General features: G+C 51.6%; 1 protein-coding gene across 1 annotated transcript; it reads left to right on the top strand.

Annotated features, from left to right (window-relative positions):
• The first annotated feature begins 1,992 nt into the window (after nt 1–1,992).
• Nucleotides 1,993–15,163, top strand: OPALIN (oligodendrocytic myelin paranodal and inner loop protein). The gene is made up of 6 exons (XM_028513506.2): nt 1,993–2,595; nt 5,117–5,152; nt 9,162–9,197; nt 10,410–10,532; nt 11,999–12,055; nt 13,560–15,163. Exons 1-6 carry the CDS (start codon nt 2,593–2,595, stop codon nt 13,734–13,736), a joined length of 432 nt encoding a protein of 143 aa, XP_028369307.1. The 5' UTR covers nt 1,993–2,592; the 3' UTR covers nt 13,737–15,163.
• The last annotated feature ends 136 nt before the right edge of the window (nt 15,164–15,299 follow it).

Below are 15,299 nucleotides of genomic sequence, written 5' to 3'. Positions count from 1 at the left end.
TTCTGCAATATCTCAGGAAATAATCCTCAGCCTAACACTTCCAGAGGCGGAGCGCCCACTCACTCCACCCGTGTCCCCCTCCCCGGGGTGGGGGTGGGAGGGCGGCAGGGTCCTTTTGCAGAACCACCGCTTCTCGCACTGGAGGAGTCAGCACTGGGCAGACTGCAGCCAGGCGGCAGGTCCTCTTGGGGCTCAAGACCCGAGCCAGACCGGAAGGTCCTCTTTCTGGAACTGGAGTCTTGATCCAGGCGAAAGGGGCTGAACTATTTTGGAGCTCGTTTACCCTGGAGGACATCTGGACACCCGTCTGGGCGGCGGCCCTGCTGCGGAAGCCTCGGGAGCGACCTGGCGCTGTCCTCCCGGAGCCCGGTTCCCTGCCGGAGCTCCACTGCACCCAACCAGTGAACCCCCTTCTTCCCAATCAGAGCCTGTGATGATGCTCGTGGCCAGGGGCCGTGATCTTCCCAGACACCTAGTCCAGGGCACCGCCCACTAGAGGTCACAGCCATTCTTCTGAAGGACTGACACGTTCACTGGAGTGAGAGTTGGTGATCAGCGGGTGCCTAGCCAACAAAAAGTCAGAAAGGCCCTCGCCGGCCTTGCCCACCCGCAGACAGCCCGACCGGCGGGCTCTGGGACTGTGAGCTGAGGTTCCTGGGTCTGTTGTCTGGTCCGGGCGTGGTTCCAGGCCCGCCAAGTGAAGTTAGCAGCGTAATTTGTACCAGATGTGCTGGTTTAGGTAGTCCAGGCGCTGTCGGCAGCACCGTCCCCATCTTACAGCTTCAGAGGGAGGCTGGGAGGAGGGACCCCCGACCGCGCCGCTTCCAGAGGGGCGGCGGTGGAGACTTCCAGTACAGACTTCCCTGGGCCGCGTCTCCATGGCGCCTGGGTGCTGATAGGTTCCGTTCAGACATCACCTCGGGAACTGGAACCCCCCTGAGGCAGAGGCCACGTTGGTCTGGTTCAGGTTAGTTCCCCACTGCCTGCATCCCCTGCGCCACATCTGCTTCTCCGGTTTGGCGAACGGAGAGCAAATGGGCCTCCACCTGCTCCGAGAGTCGGGCCCCCAACCCAGGGGCCGGCTTCATTCTGCTCTTCCCCTCACCTTCTCTCCCCGCCCCTGTCCCCCATTTTTTCCATCATCAAATCTCATTGCCTCTGCTTCCACAGTAAGCCCCAACCCCACTGACTGCTCCCCAATGCCCCATCGCCCCCCACCCCCCCCAGGGCAGCCAGCGCCACCACTCACTTGGACTCTGCGAACTGGTGTCCGGGCTCACACTCTTGCCGCCTGTGACCCAGGCCCCACAGAGAGAGGCCAGCTGGTCTTGGCCAGCATCAGTTAGGTCAGGCTCCCTTCCCACTTACAACCCTTGAAAGGCTTCCCATTGCCCCACAGGAGAAATCTCACCTGCCCCAGCGTGCTCACACCACAGGTCCCTAAGTTGATCTGTCGTTAACTCCTTCCAGGGTCACTCCAGGTTTCTGTTGCTCCAGGTGTGACACCGGCTTCCGTGTGTGAGGGAACCGTGCCCGCCTCAGCCCCGGGGTTTTGCCTCTGCCTGGGGCTCTCTTCTCACGGTTCACCCGCAGCTTGAAAGTCATCTCTCAAAATGTCAAAGCAACTGCTTCCGGGTCACTGCTCACTCCTCCCTTCCAGCCTGTTGGCTCCTCCACAGCGACTGCTGTCCGTCTGTCCTCGCTGGGACCTGCAGTCCCTACGAGTTGGGGCCTCACTTTTCTTCGTCACCATTTCTGAGAGCAGTGCCCAGAATAATAGAAGGAATCAAAAAGATTTGTTAACTAGCCGAAGAAATGCGCTCATTTAAATGATCAGATTTATTGGTCCTAACTTCATTGTTTTGTTGGCACATGACTCCGACTCCCTCACTGTTTTAAAGAAGCAGACTCCTAGCAGAGAGCTCATACGAAATAAAAAGCCACCCATGTGGGTGGTTCCTCCAGCCTCCTGCAGCTCCAGCAGGGTCCCCTTCAGAGTGTGAGAGCGGAAAGGGGTGAGGCCAAACTCACCAGCAGGCAGCTCTCTGGCCGGGAGTGTGTTCCCTGTGGCAGCTGCAGTCCTGCCACAGGCACAGAGCGGGTCCCCACCCCGTGTCCGGGCACCCTCTGCAGGGATGCTGGGGACGTGCCAACTCCATCATGGCCGAGGCGCCGCTGCCAGCCTCCGGGCTGCCGCAGCCTCAGTCACGCATCGTTTCTAAAGAGCTCCCAGCTGCAGGAGCCTCGGACGAGGGCCAGCTCTGGGTTCTTTGCTGATGTGGAGGTGTCATGGAGGGAGGGACCTGACAAGTGAGAAGGCCAGGAAGTAAAGGCGAAGAGGGTGGGTATCCCTGGCCACACACAGCGGCTATGGAGCAGGAGACCATCTCCCCGAGGGACGGGCTGAGGACTTGGCTACTCCCCTGACCATAAATGGCTTGGCCAGGGCCCTCTTAGAGCCACTTCTTGCCCTGCCACCCTTGCTCGCCCAGCTGGATGTCCCTACAAATGCGAGAGGCAAGCCAGTAACTCCAGAGAGGAAGGAGCTTGCTGAGGATCGCGTCTGGAGAAGGGTCTCGGGAGGCCGTCGGGATGGTGAGTGATGGCCAGCACCTCTGGCCCAGGCTAACCTTCATTCTCTCCCCACAAAAACCATTCCCAGGCTTTTAAAGCTCACCTCTCTCATTCTCATGTAACATTTTCCTCGGTACCATAAAGTCAGGGGGATTGGTTTTAAATTATTTTCCTATGTGCAAAATACTAACCATTTTTTGTAAAATTCTCACCAACCATTTGACCATCTCATCCTTTATTTTAATATTATGGTCTGGTCTGTGACACCCCCCACACAGTAAGGGCACAGAGCAGATGTTTCAGCTAAATTCACTTCCCAGGTGCAGCTACGGGGCTGATCCTCGCCCTCATCCCCAGAGTTCAGTCCGCCTTCTGCCACCTGGTCAGCCGCGTAGATATTCGTCCACCGAGTCAGAAACTTCCCGCCTTGTTTTATTGACTCGCAAACATGTTTGGTTGTGACTCACTCAGGTGAAGTTTGCTAAGTGAAGAGGGAAAACAGAAGAGGCTTCTGAGATTCCGTATAAAAGAGACGATTAAAAAGGGTGGAATTCAGGCTTTGGAGTTTGGAGGGTGTGTGGTGTGACCCAGCCTCTGCCACTGACTGAGCAGCTGGCGACCTGCAGAAACCGACCTGATCTCAGTCCCCTCGCCCACGATGTGGGGAGGAGGGCTCGCCCTCCCTTCACTGGTGTCGGACACACAGCACGCCCTCCGTGATGATGCATAGTTATCCCTCCTCCCCCTCAGAACAGCAACCTCATAACCAGTGCCACCCTCTTCTAACAAGAGACCCTAATGCTCCTTAGGAGCCATCACACAGGTAGTATGTTGTGCTTAGACTAACAGTAAGTGCATCGGAGCAATTAGTGTGCTGTTCCAAATTCCAGTACTTTGAGTAAGGCGGATCCGTGTATGTGCTTCTGTCTGAAAAAGAGCTCCCATGCGGCTTCCTCGTGCCTGGCTCCCTGCTGGCCCGGACAGGAAGAATATGGCCCCATGTGACCCCTCACACTCCTAGAGTGGTTTACGGTGTGGATGGAGCTGCCCAGGTGTTACGTTCTTTGCACTTATCCTGTGAGGTGGGCAGGGCAAGCTAGTCATACCCCCACTTTGAGGATGGAAAACCAGAACCTGGGAGGACAGAACTATTGTGAGGAAATTGAGACCAGACAGTGTGAGTCACTTTTCCAAGGCCACACAGCCACTCGGTAGCTCCGTCTGGACTCGGATCCAGATGCGGTGACTCCAAGCCCAGGGTTGCCTCACCCCACCCAGCTGCCTCTAAAGAACACTGCGTCACATTCTTCTCCACCCAGATTTACGCGATGTTTTTCTCTCCGTGAGAGCACTGTAGTGTGTTTCTACAAAACATGAGTGTCTCTCTGAAACTGGCCAAAACCTTCGTCATCCAAATGTTGATAAACAGCACGTGCGATGGCCTGTGTGTTGCTGCCCCTCCCGTCTGCTGGGCCCCAAAGGAAGCTTTGTGTTGGGCCTGCTGACGTCAGTGCCCAGCACTCCCGGATGAGACGAGGCTCCGGGCAGCTGTGCCCAGTGCAGTGACCAGCGTCCTTGCAGTGTCCGTCGGCTTGGCTGGTGTTAGCAACCAACCACAGTGGTTTGGTCTCTCAAGCAAGAGGACCCTGACCTGTGGTGGCCCAGATGTCCCTCTTGCTCTAATGTCCTAGAACATTAGGACATTATCTATCTAGATAGATAGAGACCTAGAACAGTGTCTATCTTGGTCTTGGGAACGAGTAGCCTGGAAAGAGTGGCATTGACGAGCCCAAACTAGGGTGACAGAAGATGAAGACAGGAGGGGGAAGGGGCCAGCACAGGCCCTTGGCAGAACCTGACCCAGGGAGAGGGCACCCAGCAGGCTAAACATTTGGTGCCCATTGAGCCCACAAACTTTAAATACTGACTCCATAGGAGGGGGTGGTGAGGCTGGGTGCTGAGTCGGGGAGGGCGGAGAAGGGTGAGCTTCTCTCCATCATCCTGGCCAGCTCTGCTCCAGCCTGGAAACTGTGCTTTGGACTCAGCAAAAATGACAGCCTTGTCTTTCTCAGGTTCTCTCACCTGGGCAGGGGCAGTGGTGGGTGGGAGAGGGGGCTTACTTCCTAACGCAAGCAGCAAGCACCAAGTATTTCTAAATTCACACAGTTCCCTCCCTTGGAGAATTCCAGGGGGGAAAGAAACTATTTTCAGCACTTTGCTGAATGTCTAGTAACATGTGTATTGCCCCTGTGGATTGGGATCCCTCAGGCAGTAGCCCTGCTGCCTGGCCCCTTAGTCTGGCCCTGGCTGAGGACCTGGGAGGGGAGAGGACGCAAGACTGCCCTGACGCTGAGGGCAGAACCTGGACCTCAGGCTTGTCTGCCCTCTCCTTGGGCCAAGACTGGGAGAGGACGTGGGCGGGCTGAGACTGAGGGATGGGTGAGTGCTCATAGGACCCGCCAGCATCAGTGGTGTTGGGTGGAGAGGCGGGGGGCCTGGCTGACCATTCCTGGGAGCTTCAGAGTTTTGTTCTCCTTTGCAGAGTTTTTCACTGAACTTCACGTTGCCAGCCAACACGGTAAGTACAGCAGTCCCTGCTCACCCCCCAAACGCCGGTGCAGAACTGACCCGAGGCCCCTGGAACACAGCCACAGAAACTCCACGTACGGCGGTGAGTCCCGCTCTCCAGGGGCACTTAGGAGGAGCCACGGGCTGCCGAGAGAAGTTTTTTCAGTGCTGAAAATTATAAACATATAGTTTGAAAAGGAAAAATAGCAAAAAAGAAGGAAACTTCACCCATGTTCCCACCAGCAGAGAGTGTCATTCCTTCTGGTCCTGGCTGACTCGGGGGAAACACTGACTTTCCTTGTCTTCACGCCACTGTGTTCTTACCCGACATATAATTCCATGGAAGTGTTTCCCATCAGCCGTTATAACCATAACTGAGGGCGGCCACGTGACATTTCTGCAAGCACACTGTTGTCTGAGTTGTGTAATCATGATTAGGGGTAGTGGTGTGATAAATGCAGGCGCAGATGAATCCCGTCTGCACCGAAGATGACTTCCTTCGTGTGTAGTCTACAAGGGGAATTTCGGGGTCAGCGAGTGTGAACACTTTCTGGCTCCTGATTATGACATTCAGCTGCAAGTGAAAGAGCGACTTCAGTGGGTGGCGGGTCACAGTGCCCACCCAGACCTGGTTGTCCGTCTCCGTTCTTGGGTCGCGTGGGGAGGATGCAGCCAGGGCTGTTTTCTGAGCCGCAGTGCTGCTGTGATTCCTGGAGGCGTTTTCCTGGCCCGGTTTTTAGTGGATTTGGCTGCACCAAATGTTTCTGATAAGTCACGTGGTTATTTGAAGAGAATAAACGGAATCTACCTGGTAAGAGAACACCTGAGCCAGGGAACGGTCTCCTGTGACGTGAGGGCACTGTTCTGGAGAGCGGCAGGAAGGTAGAGCCTTGTCCCTCACTGCCAGCCTTCTGCTGCCCTCTGCTGGCTGCCCTGGGGGTCTGTCCCTCAACCCCCTCCCCAGGCACCTGCAGCACTCTCCTGGTGGGATCCTGCCTTCTGAGCCCCCTTGACTTGCTGAGTTCCCTGCTTCAACAGCCTCTGCCTGTTGTTTGCAGAGAAATTCCCCCTCCCTCTCTTCAACTGTCACAACCTTTTAATATGGTTACTGCTGGAACTTTCCCCCTTACTGCTTAAACTCAGCAGTTCTGCAGAGACCCTGGGTTCTATCTTATCTTGGCTTGGCCCACCCTTGAAGGCAACTTACCTGGGTCCCTGGCCTTAACACTGAATGTGCTACAACCCAGGCAACCTCTCTGGAAAACCGGGACAGGTGGTCACGCTGCCTGGCAGTCATGTCCCCACCTCAGGACCATCCTTTTTGGTGCAGTGCCCTGGGAAGGGGACAGAGGTAGACACCTGGCTCATCGGAGCCTCTGCAGGGAGTGGGGAACAGGGCTGCACAGGCAGGCTGGCCCGTGAACTATCAAGTACAAACAGTGAGCTGGGGTTTTGCAGTAGCAGTTGAGAGCTTGGACCAGGGCCAGACCACTCAGTATCTGCCTCTCAGGACTGTGTGACCTCACACAGGTTACTTCATTTCTCTGTGTCTCATTCTTCTCATCTGTAAAATGGGGCTCATGGTAGTCCTGCTTCCCTGGCTGCCATGAAGAACAAATGAGCGGACTCAGGAGCTGCCTGTGAACAGCCTGACACGTAGTGAGCACTCCATGAGCATCAGCTGGTATGACTGGCAGGTGCTCACGAGGCCAAGAAGGCTCATCTGCAGAGAGAAGAAGGAAGCAGACAGACAGAGAGGAGCACTGGGGAAAGGCCGTGTGCCCAGGAGAGATGGGGAGACCCCAGGAGGGATGGCTTTGGTCCTGACAAATTCCCAGTCTCCCAAACCCTGGAGAAGCCAGATTTCTGCATTTTGGGGGTTCCACGAAGTACCCTGAATGCTTAGAGTCAGCTCCTTTTCAGTAGGGGGGTCAAATCCAGCTGAAGTGAATTTGTGTAACCTGAAGTTAGAACACCCTACCTGAAACGGTATTAGACTCTTATCACAACCTGGAGAAATGGAACACTGTGGGGAAATGCAGCACTAAGGTAATATGGCGGCGGGTGGGGCGGAGACTGTATTTAGGTAAAACTGCAACCACGTAAGTACCAAATGTCAATGCCTCCTTTATCACGTTCCTCTTTTGGTGGGAACTCCCCCGTCAAGTGACCTAGGCATGGAATTCAAACGCCCAAGTTCAGGGTAGATTTATGGTTACCTGAGGAACCTTGAACAAAATCCCATAACTTCTCTGAATTCTAGTTCATTTTTTGTAAAATAGTGACAAAAATTGTCAAAGCCCCAACCCCGGGACTCCAAAGTATTCACGAGGTCAATGAAAATATTAATTAAGCAACAGGTCCGACCAGAGCCTTGCCCGGATTAAAGGGGTGACAAAGTCTTACACTGCGGAGCTCATTACAACTCCAGAGGCGGGCGCTGGCAGTCCTGTCTCACTGGTGAAGGCAGGAGACCCCCGGCCTGTGACTGGAGACATGGCCACCCCACTCCCGGCCGGGAGCCCACTTAGCACAGTCTGCATGGGGCATGCTAATGTAGAGCTTGGCTCCCGAGACTCACTGATCAGGTGGGACTGCTACCTGAACTATCTCACAGAAGGGTGGCGCCCAGTGTCCTCCTTAAGCGGAGGTGTGCACCAGCAGACGGCAAGGCATTCATTCAACGTGGAATTACCCCGGGGACGCGGATCGTTCACAGCGTCAGATCCCCCAAAGGCAGGCGCTTTATCGCACGTTTGAGCACAATGAGGCATCCTTAAGGAGCCCGTCTTCCGGCAGGCTGCGTCATTTTCCCTCCCGCAGTGGGGGCAGGTAGACCCAAGGTGTGCTGGGAAGGACATGGGGACTTGGGACAAGAGAAAGGCTTTTTGATTTGTAAAAGGGTGTTATGGCAAATCCATGCAAGTAACTAACAAAGACCTTCCCGGAATTTCCTAATTCTCTCCCCCTGTAGATGAATTTCATTTCTTCTCTCTGGGAAACAGTCATTTAAAGTTCTGTTTGGCAGTCATGGTGTTACCCTGGTCCTACTTGCTGACACAGTAAAGAATTACAGACCAGCAAGCCTATTAGCTTGCATGTAGTTTATTAGTGCTAAGTTCTCATGGGGGAGCACCAGCAAGGGTGGCAAGAGCAGGGTGGCCGGAGGCCAAATGGCCAGGGCCCACTCCCCCACCCCCTGTGTGGCAAAAAGAGCCAAGAGCAGAGAGTGAGTCCTTTGTTCTGAGGACTTACATAGTTGGTGGGGTGGGGGGAGGGAGTTCCATATTGACTGACAGGAAAGGTGGAGCCATCTTTCCTGGGGCGACGTCACTACCCAAATGTGTGGGGCATGTTAGCCCAAACCCTTATCCTGCTTCAGGCTCTATTTGTTCATTCTGCATGTGAGACAGGAGGCAGGCAGTTAACCGAAGTTGTTTCATGGGCTTTTTCTCTGGGCACTGTACACCCCCTCCCCTTCCAGGCCTTGGGATGAACACAAGGGCTCAAGGTTTTCCTTTTCCCAGCTGGTGGCGATGATGCACACAGACTTCCAAGGGCTGCCCCCTGTACTATCATAGTTCACGTGTGTGGTTTGGGGCACCTGGCAGCCTTACCAAACCAGACTCAGGATACCTGGGTCAATGGGTGAGGTGTGTCCTCCTTTGCTTTCAGCCTCCTTGTATCAAGTTCTTTGTTAGATTGCAATGGTGAGGGCCCTGCCTTCATTTCCCCTCTGGCCACCCATTCCTAGCTGCTACCTAAGTGTTAAAAGGAGTTGCCTGGCAACCAGGGCATAGCTGCTGGCCAGCAGCACAGCAGCAGCAGCACAGCAGTCTCGCAGTCTCAGGGCTCTTCTGATGCTACTTCCTGCAACAGTGGTCACTCATTGTTTTTAATAGGACGTTTAGCAAAGGGTGAACTTTAGCCGTTATAGCTTCACCTTTAACAGACTGGCCTGTATATCATTCATCCCACAGATTTGTTTTCTTAAGCTATATGTTCTTTTCTCCACACAGACGTCCTCTCCAGTTGTTACAGGCGGGAAAGAAGCAGTAAGTATGTCGCTTAAATTTCAGAGCCTTGGTTTGGTTACTTATAAAACAGGGATGATACTGCTTTCCCCACCTTGTGCATTGTTTGGAGGAGTAGACAAATCTGATGTGTGAACTGTTACCAAGCACAGAATCTGACTCAACTATTATTCTTACAATCAACTCAGCTCAGAAATGAGGGAGAGTGTGCAAGTCACGGGTAGGTTTCACAACGTGTTAAGCAGAAGAAGCTACAGTCTCAGGTTCTGGGATGACGTTCTGTTCAGCATTGTTTCGTGGCGACACTGGTGAGAGGCTGCAGAAACCTAACTCTTGTTTTCGTTGGTCAGTCTGCGGTGAAATTGGTTCCTCTGCCTTTTGTTTCACCACGTTCCGAGAACCCAGCCAGGATGTTAAGTGAGGACGTGCTATACTTACTTTCTCGGTGCATCTAGATGATGCTGGAAAAAGACAAATCTAATCTATGGTGACAGATTTCAAAACAGCCTTCCACAGGGGCTGGCTGGAAGGGAGCATGAGGAGTTTCTGGGGGGCTGGCGATGCTCTGGATTTCACCTGAACACTGGCGCATGGGTGGGTTCATCATGTGAGGAGTCATCAAGCTAGATATTTTTGATTTATGTCCGTTTCTGTATTCATGTCATATATGAGAATCCCGTATTTATGCACATTCTGCAGGTTATCATTGATATTTCCAGATAACTTGCAAATCCGAAAACCTATGCAGCTATTTCCACTGAGATCAACACAAAGTGGGAATTTGAAAATTAAGTGGTCAATGCATTTAGTGTAAATAAATTTAAAACATTCACATCAAAATGGTACGGAATGTAAGAAAACTTTTCACTTTTTGCCAGACCGATAGGTAAAAATGGCATCTAGTTGCTGCTTTGAGTTGTACCTCAGCTTTTCCAGTGCTGAGGAGAGCTCTGTGTGTCTGTTCCCAGGAATGTCCTGTTCATCTTTGTTGCCCATTTTCCGACTGGATTATCTCATCCCTTTTCTAATTGACTTAAACTATGTACATTAAGTCCTATGAATGAAAATGAGTCATTTGTCATGTAGGCCGCAAACATTTTTCACAATATCTCATTACCCTTTTGATTTTGTACCACACGCAGGGTCCTTGAGGTTGTGGTGGTGTTCTGGTTTTCATCGATCGACCCTTTCTTTGATTCCTGGAGAACCTGACTCTGCTTCTCTCTGTGTCAGGACTGTGGGCCCTCGCTCGGACTCGCCGCCGGCATCCCGTCGCTGGCGGCCACGGCCCTGCTGGTAGCCCTCCTGTTCACGCTGATTCACCGAAGAAGAAGCAGCAGCAGGGCGTCTGCCGAGGTGACTAGCAGCTTCTCGGGGTCTGGGCGCGCTGGCAGGAAGAGAGAGGTATTTCAGTGAGCTGGCTTTTGGGCGAAGTGTGTCAGGACTTGTGTCTGTTTCCTAAGGACAAGACAGTGGATGCTCCTGCACCTCGATTTCTCATGCTCGTGCCATCACGCTCCAGGCAGAGCTGATTTGTCACGTGGCTGCAAGGACGGTGTTTGGGGTAGCAGAGAGTAGCGGTGAGGAGGGACATGTGTTGCCAAGGCAGACACCTGTCTATACAGGGGATGTTTTTTCTCAAGTTGACAAACAGAAGGACACAAGCTCCATAGAGAGGACGGAGATAATCCTGGCAAAGGCAGGAACACATAGGTGCTGAGGCAGGCGGGTGTCCAGAGTATGTGGCTCTGCTTCCCTATTCCCTTTTCCACGTTTGGGTGCACCTCAGCCACGTGGGAATCTGCCCACCCCAGCCCTTCCACAGGCCAGATTGCTCTAGGAGCCACGTCAGGGCTCAAAGGCCATCCGGAGCCACATCCAGTGAGGTCCCAGGGCTGTGCTGCACTCTGTCCCGTGGGCTCTGGGATCTGATTCCGCCTCCCCCACCCCCTCGTTCCTGAATGTTCCTGGTGTGCTCAGGGCAGCGAGCATTCCCTGGGAGGCGGAAAACCTGGTCTCCAGCCCTGGCTCTGCCACGTTATCACTTACACGACCCTGGACAAGGGACTTAACCTTTTCTATGCCTTGATACGTCAACTTAATAGGAGTCATAACAAGTACCCTCTTATTTCAGGAGGCAGGCACATTTGCAAGGATGAAATGAGATCTTGGCTGTAAAGATGTGTTGACAAGCTGTAAACTGTTACCATTAAGAAGTAGTATGGGTGCTGGTGGTCTATTTTTATTTGGGCAGTAGTTTCTCAACCTTCTGTGCATTTAAATCATTTAGGAGGTTACAAAAATACCAGTCACCAAAACCAATGAAATCAGCACCACTGGATAATAGAGTTGTGGCACTGGTGTTTAAAAACGCACTTTTTATTATAAATAATTTTAAGCATATACTGAAGTAGAGAGAATAATATAATTAACCTGACTATCAATTCATTCGGTTTTATTTTATCTCCACTCCTACCCACTTCTCTACCCGGCCAGCCCTGGATCATTTTGAAGTAATTCACAATGGTATTTCTTATTTATGTTTTGGGAGGAGAGAGTTATTATCTGTTCACTTATTTTTCTTTGTTTTCAAAGTTCTCTGGTGGTTGTAATGTGATTGTAAACCTACGTGTGAGCACCGCTGATTTTAATCATGGTCATGGGCAAATTCTGTGACCCTCCCTCCCTCCCTCCCTCCCTCCCTTCCTTCCTTCCTTCCTTCCTTCCTTCCTTCCTTCCTTCCTTCCTTCCTTCCTTCCTTCCTTCCTTCCGTCTTCCCTCCCTCCCTCCCTCTCTCCCTCCCTTCCTTATTTCCCACTTAGGAAAGTGAGAGGCCATGTGAAATTTCAGAAATTGATGACAATCCCAAGATAGCAGAGGTAAGAACTCTTGGTCGGAATCACTCCGTATCACGGCACAGCCCACAGGCCTGGTGAAACCAGGGCGTCAGAGTCATTTCCGCCGCAGGAGAAGCGGTGTGAGCGCAGGTGGGAGGGGGGTGGCCGGGGAAGCTCAGGCACGAAGGAGGCTCTCGGTGTTCTTATTGGCTGGACAGGAATTCAGGGTTGATTCAATATTAGAAAATCAATTTAATATGATTTATTTTACCAACAAGTTAAAAGAGAAAAATCATGTGACCATCTCAGTAGGAAAAAAAGACTTCAAAAAAGTGTGACAGTTATTGTATGAAAACTCTTAGCAAACTAAAAACAAAATAGGAACTTTCTTAAATTGAATGAAGTTTTTTTAAAAAATTACATCAAACATCATACCTAAGGGTAAATTATTAATGAATTCTCTTTAAAATCAGAAGTACACCAAGGATGCTCACTAGTACCCCTTAGTCAACACTGAACTTTAGGTCCCAGCCAGTGCAGTCAGATGAGAAAGAGAAGTAGGAAATATGAGCCTGAAAAAGAGGAAACAAAACTTTCACTGTTTTCAGATGATGTGGTTAGCTACAGATACATTGTTGGAATTATCCAGTGATTTGAATAAATTCACTGGATGCAAAATCAGTACACAAAAGCAATTTGCATTTCTAAAAGTGAATAAGAATTAGAAAATGTAAATTTTAAAAATACCATTTTGCAGTGGCAATAAAAATATAGAGAGAATGCTGAGGAATAAATCTAAGAAAAACATATAATCCCTTTATGGAGAAAAAGAAAACTTTAGTAAAAGACATTAAATAAGACCCAAATAATGGGAATATTGGTATATGCCATGCTCCTGGGTAGAAAAACTCAGTAGCATAAAGATGTCAAACAACCTAAAATTAGTAATAAATGTAATTTCACTATAAATCCCAACAGATTATTTTCATGGATCTTAAATAAGGTACTTCTAAACTCTGTATTGGAGAAGGCAGAAAAAACGATTTGCAAAGTAATTATGAACAGATGGAATAGAAAACAAGTAGCAAGATTTAAAACCAAGCATGTCAGTATCCCATTAAATGTGGTTGACATAAATACCTCAGTTAAAAGGCAGAGACCTTCAGCTGGACATAAAGCCCAGACACAGCTCTGCGTTGCCTACTCAGACTCACTTTAGAGGTGAAGACGCCAGCAGGGTGACAGTGAAAGGACAGGAAAACAGACACCACGCTCACATTCAGCAGAAGAGTGCCACGCGGCCTGCACACCTTCCCGCGGCAGCCAGCTCCGGCTTCCTGTGGGCCTGTCCTTGCTTTGCGTCTCTCAGGGATCCCTGTCCTTCCTGGCCTGACCTCCAGTGTCTTAAAAACTACGGTTTTAGATGGTTTGTCTGAAATTTGGTTGCGGCAGGTGGGAGGGTAAATCTGGTTGTTGTTTCTCCAGCTTGGCCAGCCGCAGAGGTCTTTGCTGTCTTTACTTGTTAAAACCTGTTTGTGTCCTCAAGAATCCTAGGAGAGCGCCCACCCGTGAGAGGGATGTGATGGGAGCAGAAGAAGCTCACGTGTACGTGAGGACGGTAGCGGGGAGCGAGGAGCCCGTGCGGGACACCTCCCGTCCTGCGGCAGAAATGGAGAGAAGGAGGGCGCTGTGGTGGCTCATACCCAGGCTGAGCCTGGAGTGACGCAGCTCTGCCAGACAGCAGAACTGGAGCTGGAACAGAGCTGGAAACCCAGGGGTTTGTGCTTGGAGCGAGGGCAGATGCTGAGCTGCTTCTTAACCAACCCAGATTTCACGGGCAGATCTGCAAAACTTTTGGTTGATTTGTCTCTTTAGGGGACAGATCTGACAAGGTTCATCCCAACTCCCAGATCTCGTGGTTTAATGAGCAGCGAAGCACCAGGTGACACCCCTGTGCATCCGGAAGGAGCCCTTGGGTCCTGTTCTTGACTGCAGTGGGAATTTACGTGTGTGCGCGTGTGTGTGATTTTGGGAAAGGGGCTTGATATCCAAGTGTCTTGTCTTCTCATCTTTTCATACCCTGTTTCCCAAAAGCCATCAGACCTGGCTTCTGTGGGAGGGTTGGTCAAGGCCTGAGTGGTATACATATGAAGTTTAAATGGGGTGTACGAGGGAACACAGTCCTGAATTTCTGATATCTCACAGCAGAAGTCCTCTGGGGTCACACATGCCCGGCCCCGGGGGCCCACATGGTTGGACCACCCATTGCTCCTGCGTGTATTCGATCAGGCGACATTCAAGGAAGGCGGTTCTGCAATGGGCTCTGTGTGTGTGTGTGTGTGCACAGGGTAAACAGTGTGGCGGGAAGGCAGAGATGCTTCAGATTATTCTCAGAAATGAGGCTATATCCATCTCATGGGAGTAGAGAGAAAAGCCCAAGTTCATGGACTTTCGTGGGGGAAAAACTCATGGTCAAGAAGAGAGATCCAGAGGACTCTGAGCGCGTGAACTCCAGGCCAAAGGGGTGGTCCAAGGAGCAGTGTGCCTGCCATCTGAGGGGAGCCTGTGGACAGCGACAGCCGGCTGGGGCCAGGCCAGCATCACCGATGGCTTCTGTGAGGAGGTTCCCAGGCATCCTGGCTGCTCCCACGCCCGGGGCCATTGCTCAGGAGAGGGCTGGGTCTCCTGATGGGAGAACTTGGGTCTGGATATCTCTGAGTCCTTCCACCGGTTCTACAAACCACCTTGATACACGGTGGGAACATGCCTTCCTCAGGCAGGGCCCCTGGTTGCTCAGCAGCACACCCCTCTCCTTCGGGTAACCAAGGACGGGTTCCACAAGCCCAGTCACTGCTGCATGCCCACCCGTGAGTCACATAGCCCCTTGGGAGACTCAAGTTTACTCCAAGTCCCCTGGGTCCAGTCACCTTGACAAGCAGATTTGGTCATTTTGTCCATAAAATGAGGTGTGACTTACATTTCAGATCATTTACTTTAATTCCACTTACACTCCATTGCTTAAGATCTTTATTTCAAATTGTTTCTACCAAACTAGCAAGGTTCATTATTTCTGTCATGTTTTTCCTGTCACAATGCACAGAATTTATTTTGGAATAAAGTGAGAAGTAAAACAATTGTTCTTCTGGACCTATAACATGCCTGTGGTTTTTCTTTGCCAGTGTTAAAGTGCATGGCATTGGCCCTGGGGTTGGAATTGAGGTCATTCCAGGGGATTCCTGGGGCTGGTGTGCTCTCCGCCGGGCTGACGGTGGGTGTTCAGTCCCTC

This window comes from Phyllostomus discolor, chromosome 5, assembly GCF_004126475.2.
Source record: "Phyllostomus discolor isolate MPI-MPIP mPhyDis1 chromosome 5, mPhyDis1.pri.v3, whole genome shotgun sequence".
NCBI lineage: Eukaryota > Metazoa > Chordata > Mammalia > Chiroptera > Phyllostomidae > Phyllostomus > Phyllostomus discolor.
The sequence above is the reverse complement of the archived record's forward strand: the minus strand, read 5'-3'. Positions and strand labels throughout refer to the sequence as shown.

Bases quoted from the DNA above. Each gene is read 5' to 3' on its own strand.
- OPALIN (XM_028513506.2), top strand. The intron at 9,198-10,409 runs GTAAGTATGTCG...TCTCTGTGTCAG, and splicing joins TTACAGGCGGGAAAGAAGCA to GACTGTGGGCCCTCGCTCGG. The intron at 12,056-13,559 runs GTAAGAACTCTT...TGTGTCCTCAAG, and splicing joins ACAATCCCAAGATAGCAGAG to AATCCTAGGAGAGCGCCCAC.